Source organism: Rutidosis leptorrhynchoides, chromosome 5, assembly GCF_046630445.1.
Source record: "Rutidosis leptorrhynchoides isolate AG116_Rl617_1_P2 chromosome 5, CSIRO_AGI_Rlap_v1, whole genome shotgun sequence".
Taxonomy (NCBI): Eukaryota; Viridiplantae; Streptophyta; class Magnoliopsida; order Asterales; family Asteraceae; genus Rutidosis; species Rutidosis leptorrhynchoides.
The window spans coordinates 42,953,171-42,975,859 of record NC_092337.1 but is presented as its reverse complement, the minus strand read 5'-3'; the positions used below and the strand labels follow the sequence as shown (position 1 = coordinate 42,975,859).

Below are 22,689 nucleotides of genomic sequence, written 5' to 3'. Positions count from 1 at the left end.
CAATCCGACAATGTTCATAAAAGTTAGCATATTTCATACTGTAAATTTGATTATACATTTGCATTTATTGGTTTGAACTTAAAAATTATTTATAAAAGTTAACATATACGATATAAGATTGTACTACCTCCATCTCAATTCTATTAAACACTTTTTTTTCTTTGAAAAAACGATAAGTTTATAAACTAATCCTTTTCTCGAAAAAAAGAAAAGGATAAACACTGAATCCATACAATGAAGATGACAACGTGGCTCGAGGGCAGTTAACTAAAACCTACTGAAACTAAGTTGATCAAAAGCTAACTAAATCTAAACCTCATCTCACGACGAACAAACCAAACAACAAAGCAAAATACAAACAGAGCATATCTAACAAGCTAAAAACTACAATAACACAACAACAAAACCTAATCTAAACATTAATCTTCTTACCAGGTCGAGACTTACCCAACTGAATAGAATATAATATAATTAGCTTTGAAATTTATAGTTTTTTATAAGTAAACAACAACTAAAGTACTATTCAAATATAATTAGCTTTGAAATTTTTTAGAGGCCCCTATTAAATTTTCATCCTGAATTCATCACTGGTCACCACTCTAACAATGCGGTCCAAATATTTTGCACCACAAACCATGTAAGAGGACTAACCATGAAAGAGGTATGGATCAGCATTGTTAGGGTTGTTAACGAATCAAGCTTTTAACGAGTTACTCAAGTTCGAGCTCGTTAATTTCAAGTTCGAGGTTTAACGAGTTCGAACTTGACTCGAGTCTGAACAAAAAATGTTGCGCAATTAGTTTCAAGAGCCGAGTATGAAAAATTTAATATTCGACTCGACTCGCTCGAAAACTTGTTTAATAATCGAACGAGTTAATCGCGCATATATGGCTCGAATAGTTCGCATGCTCGTTTATGTTTAAACGCGCGAACTTGTCGAACGAGCTTGTATGAAAACTTATAACATTAATCTAAGACTTACACATGTTACTATTAAATTTATAATGTAACTTTAACTAGTAAAATCTGAGCTTGATTTCGAGCTTAAATTTGAGCATGTAAACAAGCAAAATTAAACGAATATCGTGTTCAAGCCTGAACAAGCTAAAAATATTCTAGTTCAAACTCGAACAAATTGTAAAAAAAATTTATCCGTTCGAGTCGAGTTCGAACAAGTAATCTTCAAACGAGTGGAGGTTAACTGCCTACTACTCAGCTCGAGTTCCAGGTCATTATCATCCTTGCAATAACATAAATCACCACCTACAGTCAACTCGGTCAACCTCTTCGAGAAACCCTCACCCCTGGTTCCCCATCACTAATTCACCATGGCCAATGATGATGCAATCGACGACACAACTACTACTATACGAATTCTATGTCGCAAACAACTTTTACTCATCACAAAACCTCAATCAGGCATTCAATGGCTAATCGGTTCGCCTTTTCTCCCACCGTTCACCATCGTTTCAACCGTCCGATGCATTCACTCTCATCCGTCCGATCCTCTCTCCCCCAATTTCACAAACGAATCAGGTATAAACCCTAGCTTATCAATTCTACTTCATTTTAGTGTATTTCGATGCAATATTATATCCATGATCTCGTAATCACACTGAATTTGATACACAAAGCTGTATAGTTATGTAGGGTTTGTAAATGTATACGTGTTTGAGTTTAGTTGGAATATTGTTTCGGCAGATGATATGAGGGCGTTAATACCTAGAGGATTTGAAGTAATTGGTGCTTTGATCGTTGGTAGTGTTAAATCGAATGATGAAGTGTTGGCTCGAGATGCGATAAATGCGTCGAGTAGAATGAGGAAGGCACTGCATCAATTGAAGGATTGTGGTTTAGTTGGTGGTGTTGTGGATCCAAGTTCCGGAGAGATACGTTTTTTCGTCTCGAATTCGGTTGTTGAGTTGGTGACTTCTGTTGTGTATGAAGATCAGCCTGAGAATTATGTTTGGGAGAGAGGGTGTATACTGAATTGTGAGCTTCCGATCAAGTTGCCGGTGTATTATTCTTTGAAGGATTCAAAAGGTACGTCGAATCTATTCTTTTTCTTGTATATATGTTCATTTAGTGTCAAATGTCAATAGTTGTTTGCTGTAAAGTTCTTAGGCATGGTTCGTTAGTCACATGTAACTTATGTATCTAGCATTTGAAGTTGGTACATGCTCTTGCATTGCTTGGATGGTGAAGGCGAATCAGTGTATATGTTTTTTGTTATTGAATGTTGAACATTTCATTGCTGTGTAGCTTATCATTTTTGAGTAGTATATATTATATATTCAATATAGTAATTTAGTTTTCAGTTTGTATATCGATGATGAGAACTAAACCATAGTAATTTGAATTTGGAAGCATTTTCAGGCTGACTTAGCTCGATAGAGGCACTAAATACTTTTAAACTTGTAGCTGTGATTTAATTTGATGTACTATAATGTGTTAACAACTTAACATGCATGTTTGTTCTTATAAGATGCAACGTAAGTGTGCTATACTTTGTCTCAGATGCTGAAGATATGCTAACACGAGCAACTGAGGCTGTCGGTGCTAAACTTAGAGACCTTAAAACTACATGCGTGCTAGAAACACTTAATGAGTCTGTGATTATGCGTAACAGGGATCAGGATCTCCCAGCAAACTCTTTATTGTGCTCTCACTTTTCATCTAAAGATAAGAACCATAAATCCTGTTCTGTAGAGGTAATTTCACATCAAATGCACTTATATGTATTGCTTTTACATGCTTTGTGCTTTTAGTTGGTTCTTACTAATAAGCTTTGATAGCTCTAACTTTAGTATGTTCTGATATTTTTCTTGATTTTCATCTCTGTGAGTTTTTTTACGTAGAATGCAGATAAAATCCAAGTATCCTTTTTTCTTGATACATCAGGAGCCTCTCTAAAACCTTCTGCTCCTCTTGCTGAATATATTCCAGGTATATATTGGGTACAATAAAAGGGGTGTTTGGGTGTGCATTTTGAGAGAGTTTTCATGATATTGAATAAACATGTTCCAACAATTAAATCATATGTATCAACCTATTTAGTTTGGTGCTTAGTCCTTCTAAATAATTAAATAATAGTGTGTTTGGGAATGTTTATCTGTTTTAAAGATAAGCAGTAGCACTTAAATAAGCAATCCCTAACACCCACTAAAATGGGCTATAGGGGTTGACGTTTGGATTCTTTTGCTATTTGATGCTGTAATATTCAGATAATCAACTCTTTGAATGTCATGTACCTTTTATGAAACTAAATAGATTGATTGTCCGAAAATGATATTATGATTAGTTGTGGCAGTTTTTGACACGGTACTTAATTAAAAAATTGGAATTAGGTCTAAACAGGTCAATCTGCTATAAAATTAACAGGTCATGTTTGGGGTGGGTTATCAATAAACAGGTTGGCCCGGGAACCTGTTCAAACATAGTATGAATTCAACCCGCCTTCATGTTTAACCTGGTAGCAACCAATTTAACCCAAGTATCCAACCAACCTGTTTATAACCTGCTAGCCTGTCTGGTTTATTTTGATCGACGGATTACACGGGTCGTGGGCGGGATACATGGATTAAAGTGTGTGGGATAGAGTTTGTAATTTCTAAAAGATTAATAAAAATGGGCTGTATTCCTGTTTGGTGATGATACCAACCAGAAAACCCAAACCCGACATGATATTATATGCCTCCCCTATTTGATTAAAGTGACGTGACTTGTGGATAGGGAGTACAAGTTTCTAAGATTGGTTTAAAGAAGTGAATATCTTTAACTTTGTTTGACCTACTTATATCTAGTTTTGTTGCAATTTGTAAGAAGCTAATAATTTGACCAAAAATAATCAGACAATCAGAAATATAAGCTGAGTCTAATCTTTTTTTTCCAAACATTAATACCTGATTATTTTACTTTGAGTTGGAAGAATTTGATTATCAATTTCAGAAAGCACAATTTAACACCCCCAATGTCAAGTATTGGCTTGTGTCATATGAGTAGAGACATTCTCCATGTTTATATGCTGTAACATCCTTGTATTAACTTTGTTAAGTTGTTTATTATTATTTTAATAGTAAATATAAATATTATTATCATTTTTTGATTTTATTATTATCATTTTTTGATTTTATTGGAGCTACAGGGGAAGCCAAGCTTTTGACTTTAAACTACAAGTTATCTGTTATGCGGCGAAGGATTTTCGACTGACAGATGCAGTTTCAGAATTGATCATACCTGGGTTAGTTGACCAGTTACATACTTTGAAGAACATGACCCTACCTTATCTATTATCACAACACCCAAAGGTTAAAATATGTTCTTATATTTATATTTATACTTATATTTTTCTTTTCTTCTTGCCCTCTTAGTTATTGTGAACTTAATTGCTTTACAGCTACATCCATATCACTTCAGTCCTCCAGGATTTTTGCATCCGATAACTGCTATATATGAATCCGCTTATGGTGAGACAGAAATGAAGCAAGGTACGATGCAGTTTATTTATTTAGTGGTCATTGCTGAGTAATATATTTTATTTATTATGTTAGTATGTGTGTATGTATCATTCATACATACACGTCTTCGGATAGAGGTGTGATGTCTACATCTTACCTCTACATAACCTGCCATCAGCAGGATTTGGTACTGTTGTTTTTGTTGGAAGAAAAAAGTTAGCTCTTTTAGAAACCTTATTTATTTTGCATGTAATAAACATTTGAACACAAAGTTAGATGCGGCAGAATTGTTAGGTTGGGTGGTTTCCTGTACCATTTATAAATTATATCTTAGACATCATATGTGGCCATGCCAACCTGTTTGTGAATGGGTAGATTTGGGTTAAGTGAGACTATGAATAGGAAATTATAAAGTTTGCTTATAACGAAAAGAATGAAATGTATTAATCAAACCTCTGCTAAATCGTGTAATTTATTATCGAAATTACATATTAATCTGACCGTATTTGACTTACTAACTTTTAATAAAAAGGCAAAATTATTGGCCAAAAGTATTTAGGGTCAGAGTGCACGCCAACAAGTTACCTATTTTGACCACACCTGCCCCACCCATCTTCTCACACCTGTAGATAGAAACACTAACAATACTCAATCCGGCCTTGGCGGGGTAGGGGGGGAGGCAAGATGTAGAGGGGTATAAATACACTTGCAACAAAATTATATATTCGATTTTATGGATAAAAAGTCATAAAGTAGTTAGATTATTGTAAAAGTGTTGTTATACTCATCTACTTTTTGGTTTTTATATAGATAGATTCCAATGCATATACAGAAACATCGTACGGGCATGTTTGACAACAAGCTTATTAGAGCTGTCACCGGCGTTTTCTGAGCTCAAACATAATTATTAATAATTAAAAATGATAATGATGATAATAATGATAATATAATAAATAATAAATAATATAAATAATAAATAATAAATAATAATAATAATAAATAATGATAATGATAATGATATAAGTAATAACAATAATATAATAATAATAATAATAATAAATAATAAATAAACCATGCATGCCTCTACCATGTAGAGAGAAAATATTATCCAAATCAAATTTTTAGTTAGATGGGGTGAAATTGGTGTCTCGATACAATTTTAATTGATATAAAGAGTAATATGTAATATGTATGTATAGGGATTTCATATGGCTCTACACATTGGGAGAAAAACTGATTTCTTTCCTGTCAATGTCTTTGGTATTCCATGTACACTAGGAAATTAGGTAAGTTGGGTTACCTAATTTTGACACTCACATTGTTTTCTTCAGTTGAAATCAGAAGATCTCTGCACCTGAGGTTGGGGTTACCTTTAGATCGTCCTCTTTTAAGAATTGCTAGTGCCTTGAACTTGTCAACTGTGAAGGAAGGTGCAAGTGGCAACTTCCTACGGAAGGGTAATCATATGTTAATTTATGTACAAATTGCTGTTAATACGCACACCTGGGTTCTTCTTATGGTTGCTAACATATGGTCTGGAAATTAGGAACTCCTTTGCTCAAGGACGTACACATTGGAATTCCAAGTAGTGGAGGTAAGTAGCATCACAAATCCTTTTATAAGGGGTGTTGGGATATATCTCTTTCTCTGCGACTTGGATTATCTGCTACTCAAATTTCTAAATGAATAGGCGATTTCAGATCTTTCAGCTATTTTTTATTTAGTTAATTTTTTTCCTTTTAAATATATTTATCTTTCAAGATGCCTCCTGAAATCCGATTATGTTGACTAGAGGTGGATAACTGGAGAATGATATTTGCACCAAAGAAATTACTTCACATACTAAATCTGCTGCCCTACATGTGTTGTACACATGCAATAATGATGTTGCATTTTGTTGTATTAATTAAATTTTTTTTATAGTGCAACTATGACTACCCAAAATTTTATCCCACTTTTATGGAAACCCCTCATGAAGTTGTCTATCATTGCAAATTGCAACAGATCAAAGGGTTTAGGTATACAAAAAGTAACAAGGGAGCCAAAAAATGTTGATCTGACCTGTTCTTACTCTGACATGAAAACACCCATTTTGGCCTGTTACCCAGCCCTCCCGTTTCACCACCTGATAAGTACTGTTGAATCAGAATCAGTTTTTTCTCAGTGCTCAAAACTTATTAGTAATCACTTTAGGTTCATATATATAAACCCTCCTGATCAAGTGTGCGTAGTGTGTTATTGAAGATACTTATTATCTGAACCAGCCACATATAAGTTAATGGTCTGTTGCAGTTCAGGATGGTGTTGCATCTCTGGTTCAAGGTTCCTATGAGTACTATCATTACCTTCAAGATGGTTACGATGACTCGGTAAAATATATCCTTTAAAATATGTAGACTTGGAGATGAGAGCCTATTTTATTTCTGAAGGTCGAAACAACTCAAGGAACATATTCTAATCAATATTCATATCTTAATATCAGGGCTGGGGTTGTGCCTACCGCTCTTTGCAGACCATAGTGTCATGGTTTAAAGTTCAACAATACACGTCTATTGACGTTCCTTCACACCGGTATGACTTGTAATATATATTTTAAAAAATCGAGCTAAAAATAATGTAGTAATATCAACCATTCTATCATTCAAGTACTGAGAAAATCAGTCAGATGATTACCAAAAGACGTATGGTATATCTGAATGCATGTGTATTTAATATTCTTACCTAATAGTTTTTAAAAATGTTAAATCTGGAGGCTGAGAACTGCATATTTTCAGGGAAATACAAGAGTCACTTGTAGAAATTGGAGATAAAGACCCTTCGTTTGTTGGGTCACGTGAGTGGATTGGCGCAATTGAACTAAGCTTTGTTTTGGACAAACTCCTCGGTGTAAGTTTACTCGTTTGCTAATTATGTAATCTTTTCAGGTGATGTACATGTAATTAATTACACACTAGGTTTTAAATGTGTTTTGTATAATAAAAATGCTAGCTGACACACAAAATGGGGCAATGGCAAGTGTAATTATAGCTTAGGCCAGACCGGGTTGTTGATCACAGGGAACGCTATTACTTGAGGTCTTGTCACGGGCATGTCACATGCGTGTCGCAGGCTGCGACAGTTTTGCGACCAGTGTGCCACCTGGTTGCGACAGGTTTGCAAGCGGGTGCGACCTGGGACCTAAGTGTGACATTTGTTTCAGGGCCATGATTAGTTTGTCGCATCACACCCGCGACTTCTGGGTCTTTTAAGATGTTCATTTTGTCTAATTTTTGTCACTGTTTTCTGTTCTAATCGTCCTGTGTCCGAATCTTCCTGGATACCAAAAATGAAACTATTAAGTACCAGTATTGTGGCTTTAACTATTTAAATTGGATGTTCATGTATATTTATCATCTTGATCCATTCGTTTTTACGTCTACATCTTACGTCTGATCTAATACAGAATGGAATCAAGAGGTTTATGTGTAATACCTGGCCTTACAAAGTAAAAATATAAAAGTTAGGATTGTAAATCTTTTACCCAAATACCGAAAACGGATTATTGTGATTTCAAATTGGGATAATCATCCTTGTATTCAAAACACCCCCTAAAAGTAGTCAATGTTATGTAAGAAAGAAGTACTCTATTTGATCCATGAAAGTGACAACAGTTTTCTTGTTGGGGTATTTTACGATACTTGAAACATCTGTTATAAAAGATCATAATAAAATATAGTTGGTTGTTGCACTCATAATTTGTGTAGTTGGTGTATTTATTAGAAGCCTCTATTTAACAAATAGAAGCCTCTATTTAACAAATAGCTGAGTCAATAACTATAACTGTGCAGTAGATGATCAACATAACTTGTCTGACATGTATCAGGTAACCTGCAAGGTCATAAATGTAAGATCAGGAGATGAATTACCTGAAAAATGTAGAGAACTGGCAATGCATTTCGAGACCCAAGGAACACCAATCATGATTGGTCAGTGAAGTATTCCTTCTAATATTTTTTTTTATCTAACAACTCCTAAACGCATTCTTGTGGTGTCTAAATGGGTTTGTCAGTGATGGGTCACTTTTTCTGGTCCTGCTGGATGTGTCGGGTTGGATTAATATGAAACGCCTATATCTCATAATCATAGTATCATTCAGAAAATGAGAGTCAAGCATGAATTAAATGATTTTATGAGCTTGCCACCTCAATGCATTTAGTTGGCTTTTGTGGACACTTATTATTCATCTTGGTTTATAAACATACATACAGGTGGTGGTGTTCTTGCGTATACTCTCTTAGGAGTTGATTACAATGAAGCAAGCGGTGATTGTGCATTTCTAATACTTGATCCACATTATACCGGCAACGATGATTTAAAGAAAATAGTGAACGGTGGGTGGTGTGGATGGAAAAAAGCTATCGACAACAAGGGGAAACATTTCTTTTTGCATAATAAATTCTACAATCTCTTACTTCCCCAGAGGCCAAACATGGTTTGATCTTAAGCACACCGGTATATTAGAGATTCAGTAACCCTACACAGATGTTCGATATAGTTAGTGTTCTTGACAATATGTCCCGGACGTTTTTACTTGTCTTATTGAAAAAGAACTATTATTGATAATTGGATTCTTTTGTATAGGTTATATTTGTTGATTTTCGGTTGGTTTAATGTCATCATTTTTCAAAGAAAAAAAAATCCAACTGTCTTAAAATATTAAGTATCGATTGATTGATGATAATTGAAGGTGGACCAAAATACTTGCCTTTATCCATCAACTCTTTCACAAAACCCTAAGACGAGGGCACCCCTGTCTTTTCACACAAAAAACAAAACCCTAGTAGATTGGTTGAACCCGAACAGACCAATCAGTATGTACGGTACAACTCACATTAGCACAATCGACACGTGTAATCCGTCCAATTGACGATGACGTGTCCACGTAACCGTATAGCCTCCCTATAAAAATAACTCACTCTTCGTCGTCATCCAGTTCTCCAATTCGTTATCTTTTCTTTTCTTTTCTCTCTCATATAAAAGAGCACACAGTGACCGTGTTCAACTTAGTTAACTGATCTAGGGTTTCATAAATTACCTTCAAATTCATAACTCGAAGCTGCTGGATTGATTATTTACTTCATACATCCTGTTCTGGCTCGAGATCCGAGCCACGAGCAGTTGAACAAATTGAGAAATAAATCGCAATCGACGGATCTATTCTGTAATGATTTAATCCATCGATTTTTCATTTTAATCAGTTAATTATCGGATTCTAATGCTTATATCTCCATCTGTATTTAAATTTTTTATTTTTTTTTATCTTTTTGTGTGTAGGATTTGCGATTGCCAATGGCGGCAGCACGTGAGGGTTTTTTGACTGATGAACAAAGGGAAGTGTTAAAAATTGCTACACAGAGTACGGAGATTTTATCATCATCGCCAAAATCTCCGTCGTGGTTGATGGCTGAACATCCGATCAAAGCTCCGGCCGGTGAAAGGGCGGGAAATGCTGGGATTGCTGTTAGGCATGTCCGTCGTTCACATTCTGGAAAGTTTGTTAGGGTTAAAAAAGGTTTGTTTATGTATTATTTTGTTTATTGTTTATGTACACAATAGTTCTATATATAAATGAATGTAGATGAACCAGTATTGAGTATCAATGTTGATTGTTTGATATTTAAATTATATAACTAAATGCAGATGAAACGATAGGTGCCTGCTGTTTCCATTTTTTAGCCATTTTAGACTTTTAGTAATGCTGATGAGATCTGGGGATGGTAGTAAGGGGTAATATTATTTGGATGGGGTAAATTGGTGAAATGACTGTTTCATGAGGATTTTATTAAAGTAACACGATTAAGCTTTTTCTATATCTAAGTTTTGGGTATGTACTGAACCTAACGTTTTCCCCGTAGTTATTTCTATGAAGTTGTGGTGTACGTTTTGGGAAATTTATAGGTTTATCGTTTACGAAATAGATTCTAGAGGCAGAACTTTTCGACTTAAATCATAGTGTCACAAACATCATGTTAATAAAGAGGATATGAATGACTGAGTTGTGGATCAAGCTTGGATTGTCCGTGTGTATCAGAAGTCTACAGTCCAACTTATTTGCCAAACTTTATCTTTTGTCATTATGTTGTTCATTATGTATTGTTGAAATTGTATCAAGATCACATGTCTGTCGTTTAAGCAACGATTTTCTGGGAGAAGTATTGGAGGGTAAGTCTTGGCATCATATGGTCGCTCTTTTATGTTATTAAATACATTTAGTTCTATATAGGTAATTAGGGATAATTGAATAATGGCTTAAGCTGCATACGGCTAGACCCGCTATTCTGTGCTTTCTCGTCTTGTTTAGTGAGTTTTTCCCTGATTGCATTTGACCACACTTTCTAAGATTTGTTTTGTATTTCTTTATGAATTTGAAGTAATTGGTCTTCGTAACCGGTCTTACTTTCTATTTTGCTGTTATTGCTTATCTTACTTTGTATTTTACTCTTGCTTACTGACGCTGGAGCAGATGGCGGTGGTGGTAAGGGTACCTGGGGAAAACTACTTGATACTGATGATGATATTCAACTTGATCGAAATGACCCCAATTACGATAGCGGCGAGGTAGCTATTTCTCGACACATTTTTTACTACTTTAATATTGCTAGCTATTGATTTTTGATCAATGTATCCATTAGATTCATATATATGTTAAAATCTTGTTTGTTTTATGTGGCACATTCGTGTGATTGGGATATTTTGTTCATGAACCGCAGGAACCATACCAACTAGTTGGGTCAGCTATTTCAGATCCTTTAGATGAGTACAAGAAAAAGGTGGCATCCATTATTAATGAATACTTCACCACTGGTGATGCGGATTTGGCAGCATCGGACCTTAAAGAACTCGGGTCCTCTGAATACCATCCTTACTTCATTAAAAGGCTTGTATCAATGGCCATGGATAGGCATGACAAGGAGAAGGAAATGGCTTCTGTTCTTCTCTCAGCTCTGTATTCTGATGTCATCAGTAATACACAGATCAAGCAAGGTTTTTTCATGCTTCTCGAGTCTGCTGATGACCTTGCAGTTGACATACTTGATGCAGTTGAAATTCTTGCTTTATTCATTGCTCGTGCTGTTGTTGATGACATCCTCCCACCAGCCTTTGTGACACGGGCAAAGAAGTCACTATCAGAGTCATCGAAAGGCTTTCAAGTTCTTCAGACTGCAATGAAAAGTTACCTCTCGGCCCCACATCATGCAGAGCTAGTGGAGCGCCGATGGGGCGGCAGCACACATGTTACTGTTGATGACGTCAAGAAAAGGATTTCTGATCTCTTGAGGGAATATGCAGAGAGTGGGGACACTTCGGAGGCGTGTAGGTGTATTCGCCAGTTGGGGGTTGCATTCTTTCATCATGAAGTTGTCAAAAGAGCTTTAATTTTATCGATGGAGAATCGTTCAACAGAGCCACTTATTTTAAAGCTGTTGAAGGAGGCATCAGAGGAAGGCTTGATAAGCTCGAGTCAAATGGTCAAAGGTTTTTCTCGTTTACGTGAGAGCCTAGATGACTTGGCCCTTGACATCCCATCTGCGAAACCTTTGTTCGAGTCCCTGGCCAAACAAGCTGTTTCTGAAGGCTGGCTAGATGCCTCAATAGTGAACTCATCAGGAGATGGGATGTTGACAGTGACAGAGGCAGAGGATGATGAGAAACTAAGGCGCTACAAAAAGGAAATTGTGACAATAATTCACGAGTATTTTCTTTCAGACGATATACCTGAACTTATCAGGAGCCTTGAGGATCTCGCATCACCTGAATATAACCCGGTTTTTTTAAAGAAGTTGATAACTCTCGCCTTAGACCGAAAGAATCGAGAGAAGGAAATGGCATCTGTTCTGCTCTCTGCACTTCATATCGAGATCTTTTCAACTCAAGATATCGTTGATGGTTTTGTCCTCCTCCTTGAATCTGCTGAAGACACGGCTCTAGACATACTTGATGCTTCAAATGAACTTGCACTCTTCCTTGCACGGGCTGTCATTGATGACGTATTGGCTCCATTGAATTTGGAAGAGATTGGTAACCGGTTAGCACCGAACTGCAACGGTAGCGAGACTGCTCACGTGGCTCAGTCGCTTGTAGCCGCCCGTCATGCAGGTGAGAGACTACTGAGGTGTTGGGGAGGTGGAACTGGGTGGGCGGTTGAAGATGCCAAGGACAAAATTGTCAAATTACTTGAAGAATACGAGGCCGGGGGCGTTGTTAGTGAAGCTTGTCAGTGTATTCGTGACCTGGGGATGCCATTTTTCAACCACGAGGTTGTTAAAAAGGCGTTGGTGATGGCAATGGAGAAGCAGAATGATAGGATGCTGGATTTGTTGCAGGAGTGTTACAGTGAAGGGCTGATTACAACTAATCAGATGACGAAAGGGTTTGCTAGGATGAAAGACGGGCTTGATGATCTGGCACTCGATATTCCTAATGCTGATGAGAAGTTCAAACATTACTATGAGCATGCTGTGGTTAGGGGATGGCTCCTTCCTGCTGCATCTAGTGCTAATGGGGATGATGTTTCTGCTGTGGCTTGATAAGATGATGTGTCTGGTACCGGTAATATGCTTTATAAACATGAAATGCTTTTCGGTTTCGCTGTTTTCTTGAGTCTATCTGTTTACCTGATGTATTATAAAATGATTAGAAAAATGGTTGGTTGTTTTTTTAAAATCTAGGTTTAGGTCAAGACTGGATCTTGATAAGGTATAATGAATGAACCTGTTTTGGTACTGATATTGTTTTAGCATGGGGATATATGCTTTGTATCTTTCTCAGATTATAGCTTTGTTACTTTCTTTTTCATGATGGTGTTGCTTTGATCGCTTCAATGCGTTTAGTAAGCTTTTCAATTTTTCATAATTTTCATTGTCTTTTGTTGCTAACTGGTTACATAGTTGAGTCAGTTCTTACATACAGGTTGGATCAAGTGAATGAATACATACTACTACAGTATTGTATCATAAAATGAGCTTGCACAATTGTTCTGAACATCAATGTTTGCAACTTTGTTGATTTGAATTTGCAAGGTGCTTGTACATTTTTCTTTAAAATACATCAAATCAAGATATAGCCCAACACAATCAGGCACACTTTACACATGTAAGATGAAATTTGTTACATATTGTGGGTAACTAAGCATATTGTTTTTGAAGAAGGCTGCTGCAGAATTCAAGATCAAATCTTTCTTCTGGTGGGTCTCCTATGCAATCGAATACCGCATCTGCATTTGCAAAGTCCTCATCTGCTGTGTAACTGCACACCCCAACCAACAAATTTGACAACTTTGTGAATAACAAAGAATGAACCTATTAACTCTTTAGTCCTAGCCACTAAAGGTAAGCCATAAGAGGCGATGATATAGCAAAGGGGAATTGGCTCAAATACATTTTTTTTTTAAGTTTTATTTCAAAATACACTTTTTGTAAAAAAAATTGTCTTTTTACACCATTGGGTACACCAAAGTGTTGGTCGACCACCTCATTTTTCAAGGTGGTCGACCAAGCTTCATTGAAGTCTCGGTCGACTACTGTGTAAACATGGTCGACTACCTCTCATATTTTCATGGTCGACTACCCCCACAAAAAATAACGCGGGCGACTCAAATGGTGGTCGACTACCCAGAAAATCAAGTAGCCGCTGAATGAAATTATCTTTTATTACATGTACGCCGTTGATTCGTCTATTTTGTTGCGTTTCTTGAGAATTCAGATCAATGTATACCTCCTATTGACTTTTTATATTTTCATGGCTTTCATCTAGTGGTGCACACTCTAAGTCAAAAGTTAAGCTTCTTTTTACACCACTAACGACAAAGAAGAACAATCAGTTGAAAGTTACAATTAACAACATGCACTTACTTTGGAGTAAATTGGGTATTCGACCACCATTTGGGTCGCCCGCGTTATTTTTTGTGGGGTTAGTCGACCATGAAAATATGAGAGGTAGTCGACCATGAATACACAGTAGTCGACCGATACCTCAATGAAGCTTGGTCGACCACCTTGAAAAATGAGGTGGTCGACCAAGGTATATGGTGGTCGACCAACACTTTGGTCTACCCAATGGTGTAAAAAGACAATTTTTTTTACAAAAAGTGTATTTTGAAATAAAACTTAAAAAAAAAGTGTATTTGAGCCAATTTCCCTATAGCAAAAATGAAAAAGAAACACACCCACTCTTTGTGACTATACAAGTCATTCCAGCTGCCTTTGCTGCAGCAAGGCCTATGCCACTGTCTTCTACGACAACACATCTGTATGCACCAGAACATTAGTTCATCAAAACATATTTCAGGATCATTTGTTTTTAAACGCAGCCAAATGTCAAAAAAGCTTTTAACGATGCGGAAACAGTGATAATAATAATAATAGGAATATAAACAAAAATTGACATCTTCAGTGAAAAATATATCAATAACAACAAAATCATGTTATGGCTGCACATGTATACCTTGATGGTTCAACACCCAAAGTGGTGGCTGCTAAGTTGTAGATTGCCTGCAAGATTAAAATTTCAGTAAATACATTCATCATTGTGTTATTCATGACTAATTAGAAGTACTATAGAGTATACCGGATCAGGCTTTTTACGAGGAACCACGTCTCCTGCAAAAATTTGGATCTTCGCAGCTCTCTCAGGTCCCAAAAGAAATGAGACTATAGCAGACACCTGGGAGTCCATAAACCACTGACATTAGGTATGGGCTAGTTTTGTACATGTAACCTGTTATCAATAAAGTACAACTAACAAGAATTGACCGGTTTCTATCTAAATGGGTTGAAATTGTCACTTCTACTGAATACATACTGCCTTTTCGTTAGAAGTGCTGCACACGGCAACTTTCACACCTTTAGCAAAAGCCTGATCAATCAACCTGTAACCATAACACAACCCATTGAACACCTCACATTTATATATAGCAAGAACTCATAAACCTAAACACGAAACCCATCTTTAAAGTTCAGAAAAGTTGCTTACTTTGCAACTCCGGGACGAAGTGGCAACAACCTCTTCTCAATGAGGACCATAAAAAGCTCGGTTTTTCGCTTGTGAAGTGAAGCAATAAAGTCCTTCCTTTCTTGTTCACCTTTTGGCGCTTTTTCTGGCCAAGCCGTTTGGTTGAAGTAAGCTGTCATTCTTTTTTTTTTTTTTTTTTTTTTTTAAAAAAAAAAACATTATCAGAGGTGCTAAGTTAACCAATCTATAATCTTTAATAAAGCTTAGACTGTGAATACGATTCTTTCGAAAGAATATATGGGTACCTTTCTTTTCCACCTCCAATTTTAAGCAATTCACCATACAAGTCTGCATCCCATGTTACACCCAACTCTTTCTGTGTAATCAAGTAAGGTATTTAGTCAAAGTCTCGACCAACATTGACAGAGATATACAAGTTGATAAAGGTTTGACTTTTACAGTCAAAGTCGGGTTAATCTACAGCCTAAATTGATTTGGATTATTTAATGTACAAGTCTTGATCAAATATTGACATGCTGTTAGTGGATCCGAAAAGCAGCTGACCCTATAAACAATGAGCATACTACTAAACATGGCTGTTAAAAATCTAAGGTAAAAAACATATTGTTTTAAGATAAAATTGCATTGCATATATTATATTATATAAAAATGTAAAGTAGAACACAGATTGAACATATCTGGTGCTAATTTTCCAACATTTCTCTTTCAATTTCAATGTATAAACAAAAGAAGTTGACCCCAGAAGTCAAAATGCACCACATTAATCATCAAACACAATAACAAATCATACAAAGTAGTAAGTTCATACTTCAGCAAATGTATCATTAAACGAAACTCGGTGGCCATCTTTCTCAGTATCAACAAGAACTCCATCACAATCAAACAGCAGAGCAGAAGGAAAAACAGAGGATGAGTCAACTGCAGAACATTTGATACTACAACTTTGAATCAATGGGTTCGAAAATTTGGAGTTTGAAGATCGAAATGAAATTTGTTTGCCAATTACTGAAGAAGGTTTAAGTTGATGAGTGATTGATGATGATGATGATTGCTTGTTGCTGTTGGTTAAATTATGGGAGCAAAAAACAGAGGAAGATGATGAAGGAATGATGATTGATGCCATATTGGGTTTGATTTTAGACTTCTAGTTGAGTTTCATGTTTTTATTTTTATTTTGAGAAATTGTTGATTGGGATGTTGGGATTTTGTGGAGATTTGTGTGTCTCAAAACTTTTTATCTTGTATGTTTGTTAGCATATATGCATAACCACCACATACACATTCCTTCCACAATCCTATAAGATTATTTTTCCTCAAATGTCAATCTACAAAGTTATAACTACCTTTTTTATGCAATTAAGTATTATCTTCAAAATTATAACTACTTTTTTTTTTTTTTTTAATGTAATTAAGCAATTAAGCAAGGTGTTATCTGGTAGTGATAAAGTTATCCTTTAACTTGATAAATAATAATAATAAATATAAATAAATAATTCATTACAAAGATGCATTAATAAATTCTACTGTCCAATGAGTTTAATGGCATGTTTTAATTGCTTTATCAAGTTTGACGTAATCATTATATATTATTGAAATATGCCTTAATGAAGAGGATAACATTCATACAAAATTAAGGATGCGTTTGTTTATCTCTTAACTGAATGGTTCAACAATTCAGCATTCAGTGTGTGTATTTATGACCTTTGAATGACATATGATGTTGAATGGTTCAGCATTTAATGCGTTTGTTTCTGACCTCTGAATGACATATGGTGTTGAATGGTTCAGCATTCAGTGATGAACCAACACTCTCTTAACCATTATGCACATAATTTTTCTATAATATTATCCTCAAATTATATCCAGAACACTTAACAAAAATGTATATCAAATTTTTTATTCATGTAACACGTTAATAATGTAATTTTACTCATTTCATATCGTTCATTCATAATGATTATCAAATAGCTTATTTTTATTCAAAACCAAGTTTATTCGAAGACTCTGAATCATTCAACACTAAATCATACAGTTTTGTGAAACGCACCCTAACTCTACAATTTCAAGGCGCTTTTACTCTTAAACATTAGCAAACAAAGTAAATATGTAACGTCATAATAATTCAACTTTACAAATATATCACTAATAACTCTATTTAATGTAACCGTTCAAAGTAAAGTAAAATGGTACAAATGCATGGTTACTTTGGTTATTCGATTGTGGTTTAACACGTAAACTTGTAGCTAAAATAATGTAAAAAGTGATTTGGAAATATCAATCCTCAAATATAGAAGTATAAAAGATTAAAAGACCATATAAGTAAACTACGATGGTATCAAATGTAACGTTCATACTTCATAGAGTGCTTATGCAAGTTTTAATAAGTTTATGGATTAAAAGTATAAAAATAAAAAGTTTAGGGACCAGAAATGAATACATACATATCTAGATACACCAATGATATTTGGAAAAAGGTTGAAGGATTTCATTCTGCTTACACATCCACCGGTAGTCAGCTACCGCTAACTTCAATGTAGGCTGATTATACGGCGACGGCGACGGCGACGGTGGATAACGGAGGCAGAGAAGCGTATAGGGAACAGATTTTATTAATTTTAGGTATTAATTATTTGTTCGGTACATATATCCTTAACACGATTTGGTTGTTAAGTTAATCTGATCGAAATTTTTTTATTAATTAGCTGAATTTGTTATTTCAACTTCAATTGATGTAAGTTATAGTTTTATAGTTCAATTCACAGTTAAGATTACGTGTTAAATATAACTTGTACTGTTTAGTTTTATATTGTGAGTAGTTTTGTATAGGTGTTTATATAGGTAGGGCCGTAGGGCTCCCAAAGATTCAAGCACATTTTTATTATGAAATGCATATATAATGCTCGGCTCGAGGTTTTGGAGTGTTATCTACTATTTAGATTTATGGACAAATTAAGCTTTTCCAGCTCTTTGTAGGCCTGGTTGATTCATGGCTAATCGTTAGTATGCAGTGTTGTAAACGACATCCGTCGGCGCCTGTTATGGCGTTTTGGGGACTAGCCCGTCTCGACCCCGTCCCGTCTTCTAATAAATCGGTCAACGGTCAAAAGTCGGGTCAAATGCGGGAAATGTCGGGTTAACACCGGCCAGAAGTCAAAAATTCGGTCAAAAGTCGATCAGACTTGACGTAGTTTAGTGTTACTTCTCTGTAATATATTAACGATAATAGCGATTATAGGTATAAACTGGTCAACAAAGGATTTTTTGCTTTAAAATATGTGTATATATATATTTATATATATAAAAGTCAACGTTAGTCAACGTCCGTCTCGTCTGTCTCAACCCCGTCTCGTTTGTCTCGACCCAGTCGACGTTTTGAGGCCCCGACCGTTTCGACCCCGTCTCGCGTGTTTTGCAACCTTGTTGATATGTATCATCTTTAAGGAAATGTCTACAAATTTGTTGAAACTCTATTAATTACTTCAGGGTGCAACATGTTGTTGATAATTGATTTATAAATCTTACACATGTACAAGTCATAATATTATGTATATTGAAAAATATTTTGGATAAAATGTAATGGCAACTTGTTCTTCAGGGTATGTCAACCTCTGTAGAATCATTAAGGGAACCAGTGCAAGTGAATAATGGTGGTAGAAAGCCTCGAATTCTTCTGGCGGCAACTGGAAGTGTAGCCGCCATAAAATTTGGGAACCTATGCAGCTGTTTTGCAGATTGGGCTGATGTAAGAGCTGTTGCAACACAAGCAGCTTTACATTTCATCGATAGAACATCATTTACCAAGGATTTGATTCTTTATACAGATGAAGATGAATGGTCAACTTGGTCAAAGATAGGAGATACTGTGCTTCACATAGAGCTTCGTCGATGGGCGGATATAATGGTAATTGCACCGTTATCTGCAAATACGCTTGGAAAGGTAATATGTGGTTTCAACTTATATATTTTATTTTTTTCTTTTTAGTCATGTAGGCTCATAACAATCTAATGAGTTATAGTGATTTATAGTTTTCAAAAATAATGAAAAGTCATATGTTGAATCACCATTTTTGAAATATTTGAGAAGATATGTATGAGATATCTTTATTTTCATGTTTTTGCTCGTCTTCAAATTGTCTGACATATAGTTTAGTAACTTGGTTTACTGTCTGTTAAATCTGAAGTAACATTTAACTATACAAAACAATGAATCTTGTATACAAGGGTAAAGTGGGTGGGTTGAGTAACAGGTCAAATTGGGGAGTTTTTCATGCATTTTTTTGGGAAGGGAAATTTTTGTGTGTGTGTGTGTGTGTGTGTGTGTGTGTGTAATCTTTAACATTATTATTATAAACTGTTAAAGTAGATTGCTGGTGGACTGTGTGACAACTTGCTGACGAGTATAATTCGAGCGTGGGATTATGAAAAACCAATATTTGTGGCTCCAGCTATGAACACCTTCATGTGGACAAATCCTTTTACAGAACGACATCTTATGTTAATCGATGAATTGGGAATTACTCTTATACCCCCTGTGTCAAAAAGACTTGCTTGTGGGGACTCTGGAACAGGTGCAATGGCTGAACCTTCTCTCATATTTTCAACTGTAAGGCTCTTTTTGGAATCACAACCAATATCAGGCACCACTTGAATCACTCATTTTGTCTCATTTCACTTGTGTTGTAGTATTATATGATGATAATATTATAGAGAATTTGTTATTGTTTTCGTTCTTTCAAGTGTGACTGTGTTAGGACTTTTCTGTAGCCAGATTGTGTATATATGAAATAAAAAGGCTCAATAGTCAATAGAGTTCTGTGCTGTTTATCTTTTGTTGATGCATTTTAAACCCTTTTAGCAGATGAAGGTGTAGTTAACAACTCGGAAGAATTACATGTGAATTTGGTATATTAGACCATTTTCTAGACATATGCATCTCTTGCATACATGAAAAAGACCTTATGTTGTGACCTACGATGAGATCACTCTCAACCATCACAGGTTGACACATTAGTGCCACGTCAACACTTTACATCACAAATGATAACAAATTCACTTTCAACCATAACAAATGAACCACTATATTAATTAAATAACACATTGTATACTTTATAATGCACAATGTACAACTTTACAAGCATATACTTCGTCCTCCAATATGTTTTAAAACCACGGGGACCATCATGAGTCATGGATGGCGAATGCATAACACACCATTGTCATCCATGCCAATAGCGAACCATTTGGGGTGGTCTAAGAGCACTCACATCGGTGCATTATAACACCATGTCATTCGTATGTGATGGATGACGACAATGGCATTCCCTCGCCATTGGTGTGTTTTTGATGACTAGCCAACCTACCAGTCATTTTACAGCACTTTCTATCACGAATGTGGTGCTTTTATTGTTGTACATTTTGCATCACACATTATACATTGTATTTGTATCTTTTAATTAAAATAGTAGGTCCATTATTTTGAGGAAGCCAGGAAATGTGTCATGATACGAAGTGAATCTCTTATTCATTTGTGATGGGGAGCAAACGTTGACGTGACGCTAATGTGACATTGATGAAAATCATATCATGGTTGGGAGTGGTCCAAGTAGTAGGATCATTTCTGCTTGAACGTATAGTTCATTTGGTTCTATCAAATTTTTTACAAGTCTAAATATATGGGACATAGAAACTCCACCTTTTATACAAAACACAATACTATTCTTTTCTCTTAATTCATAACTAAGGTATATTTTATTATTTTCAAGCTTTTACAGTTCTACACAGCTAAACAAGCATACTATCATCTCCGATTTCATCATAAGTATAAATATAAATAATTCACCAAGATGCTAGTTGACTTAGTCAATCATTCTAGGGCATTAAAACCTTCAAGTGTGCAACTATTTTTGGTCATTAAGAGAGTAGATAGATCAGAAAGATCAAAAAAGAAAAAGAGAGATTCTCAATTTCCGTCTAAAAATACAGCAGTTCAGAAAATCGACGATCTCCGGAGATCTAACCGTTGGATCTTCATCAAATTTGGGTTGTGTCTTCCTGACATCAGTGCCAAGGTTTTCAACCGTTGAATTCGTCTAAAGAGGCCTGTAGCTCGTGTTCTCGCTGCTGGAACAGAGGGCAGTTTATTGGGTGAATCATTCATCTTTTGTCTTTAATTTCTTCATATACTTGTTGATTATTGTTGTTCAAGAGTATGATGATGTTGTATACCTCTAGTTGATCTAGAGAAGGATTATTGTATTGCTCTCTTTATTGATGATAGTGGAATTTAAGTGGCTTACGAGTCCCGTGATTTTTACTCTCGATTTTGAGGGGTTTTCCACGTAAAAAGTCTCGTGTGTATTGTGTGTGCTTGATTATTGCTTAGCTACTGATTTGCTACTGATTTGGTATTGTTTTTCTACTGATTTGGGTTGGATTTGGTATAGCTTGTTTGTTAGCATCCTCACGGGTTCATACGGGTCGGGAAAGTATTGGTCAAACGGGTTTGTTTTCGCTTTGTAGATTGTCCGTTGTGACTATTTTCCCATCAAATTGGTATCTAGAGCTAGGTTATTTGATTTGACTTGTGTGAAAGATGGAAGCTAATACAAGTAAGATGATTAGTTTAAATGGTTCAAATTATCATGTTTGGAAAGGCAAGATGGAGGATCTTCTTTATGTGAAAGATTATTATTTGTCTGTTTTTACTGAGGATAAACCTGAGGAAAAATCTGATGCTCAATGGAAAATTTTGCATAGACAAGTATGTGGGTATATTCGGCAGTGGGTTGATGATAATGTTGTGAATCATATTACTGGGGAGACTGATGCTAAAGCCTTATGGAAAAAGCTTGAGCAGTTATATGAACGAAAGACTGGGAATAACAAGTTGTTCTTAATTAAGCAGATGATGGCTTTGAAGTATCATGATGGGACTCCTATTACAGATCACCTAAATTCATATCAGGGTATTGTAAATCAGCTTGCAGGTATGGGTATCAAGTTTGAGGATGAGATTCAGGGTCTCTGGTTACTTGGTACATTACCGGACTCTTGGGAGACTTTTAGGACATCTTTGTCCAACTCTGCACCGAATGGTACTATCACCATGGAATTGGCTAAGGGTAGTATTTTGAATGAAGAGATGAGAAGAAAGTCACAAGGTTCCTCTTCACAGTCAGATATCTTGGTCACAGAAACGCGGGGGAGAAGTCATAGTAGAGGT

At 35.7% G+C, this 22,689-nt stretch overlaps 4 protein-coding genes across 5 annotated transcripts; 3 read left to right on the top strand and 1 right to left on the bottom strand.

Moving 5' to 3' along the window:
• Positions 1–1,251: 1,251 nt before the first annotated feature.
• On the top strand, positions 1,252–9,074 carry LOC139847657 (probable Ufm1-specific protease). The gene is given in 14 exon segments (XM_071837380.1): positions 1,252–1,536; positions 1,702–2,043; positions 2,518–2,711; positions 2,859–2,946; positions 4,145–4,159; positions 4,162–4,307; positions 4,397–4,487; positions 5,789–5,914; positions 6,004–6,051; positions 6,750–6,826; positions 6,940–7,028; positions 7,232–7,343; positions 8,320–8,422; positions 8,705–9,074. Coding segments are annotated over 14 exon segments (1,869 nt in total). The 5' UTR covers positions 1,252–1,328; the 3' UTR covers positions 8,935–9,074.
• Positions 9,075–9,448: 374 nt separating this feature from the next.
• LOC139847137 (MA3 DOMAIN-CONTAINING TRANSLATION REGULATORY FACTOR 1-like) lies at positions 9,449–13,290 on the top strand. The gene is made up of 4 exons (XM_071836754.1): positions 9,449–9,657; positions 9,771–10,008; positions 10,960–11,054; positions 11,207–13,290. The coding sequence occupies exons 2-4, from the start codon at positions 9,786–9,788 to the stop codon at positions 13,022–13,024; spliced, it is 2,136 nt and encodes a 711-aa protein (XP_071692855.1). The 5' UTR covers positions 9,449–9,657; positions 9,771–9,785; the 3' UTR covers positions 13,025–13,290.
• A 194-nt stretch (positions 13,291–13,484) lies between these two features.
• LOC139847138 (CBBY-like protein) lies at positions 13,485–16,751 on the bottom strand. Of its 2 annotated transcripts, none has more exons than XM_071836756.1 (8): positions 16,276–16,751; positions 15,752–15,822; positions 15,468–15,626; positions 15,297–15,363; positions 15,063–15,158; positions 14,940–14,986; positions 14,666–14,742; positions 13,485–13,742 (listed from the first exon to the last, which is right to left on the bottom strand). In XM_071836756.1, the coding sequence occupies exons 1-8, from the start codon at positions 16,588–16,590 to the stop codon at positions 13,690–13,692; spliced, it is 885 nt and encodes a 294-aa protein (XP_071692857.1). In that variant the 5' UTR covers positions 16,591–16,751; the 3' UTR covers positions 13,485–13,689. The 2 variants fall into 2 exon arrangements, with proteins under 2 accessions (XP_071692857.1, XP_071692856.1); XM_071836755.1 differs by having other exon boundaries at positions 14,662–14,742; positions 16,276–16,748.
• A 1,201-nt stretch (positions 16,752–17,952) lies between these two features.
• On the top strand, positions 17,953–20,255 carry LOC139847139 (phosphopantothenoylcysteine decarboxylase-like). Its single transcript, XM_071836757.1, has 3 exons — positions 17,953–18,086; positions 19,063–19,404; positions 19,831–20,255. Exons 2-3 carry the CDS (start codon positions 19,066–19,068, stop codon positions 20,113–20,115), a joined length of 624 nt encoding a protein of 207 aa, XP_071692858.1. The 5' UTR covers positions 17,953–18,086; positions 19,063–19,065; the 3' UTR covers positions 20,116–20,255.
• Positions 20,256–22,689: the final 2,434 nt, after the last annotated feature.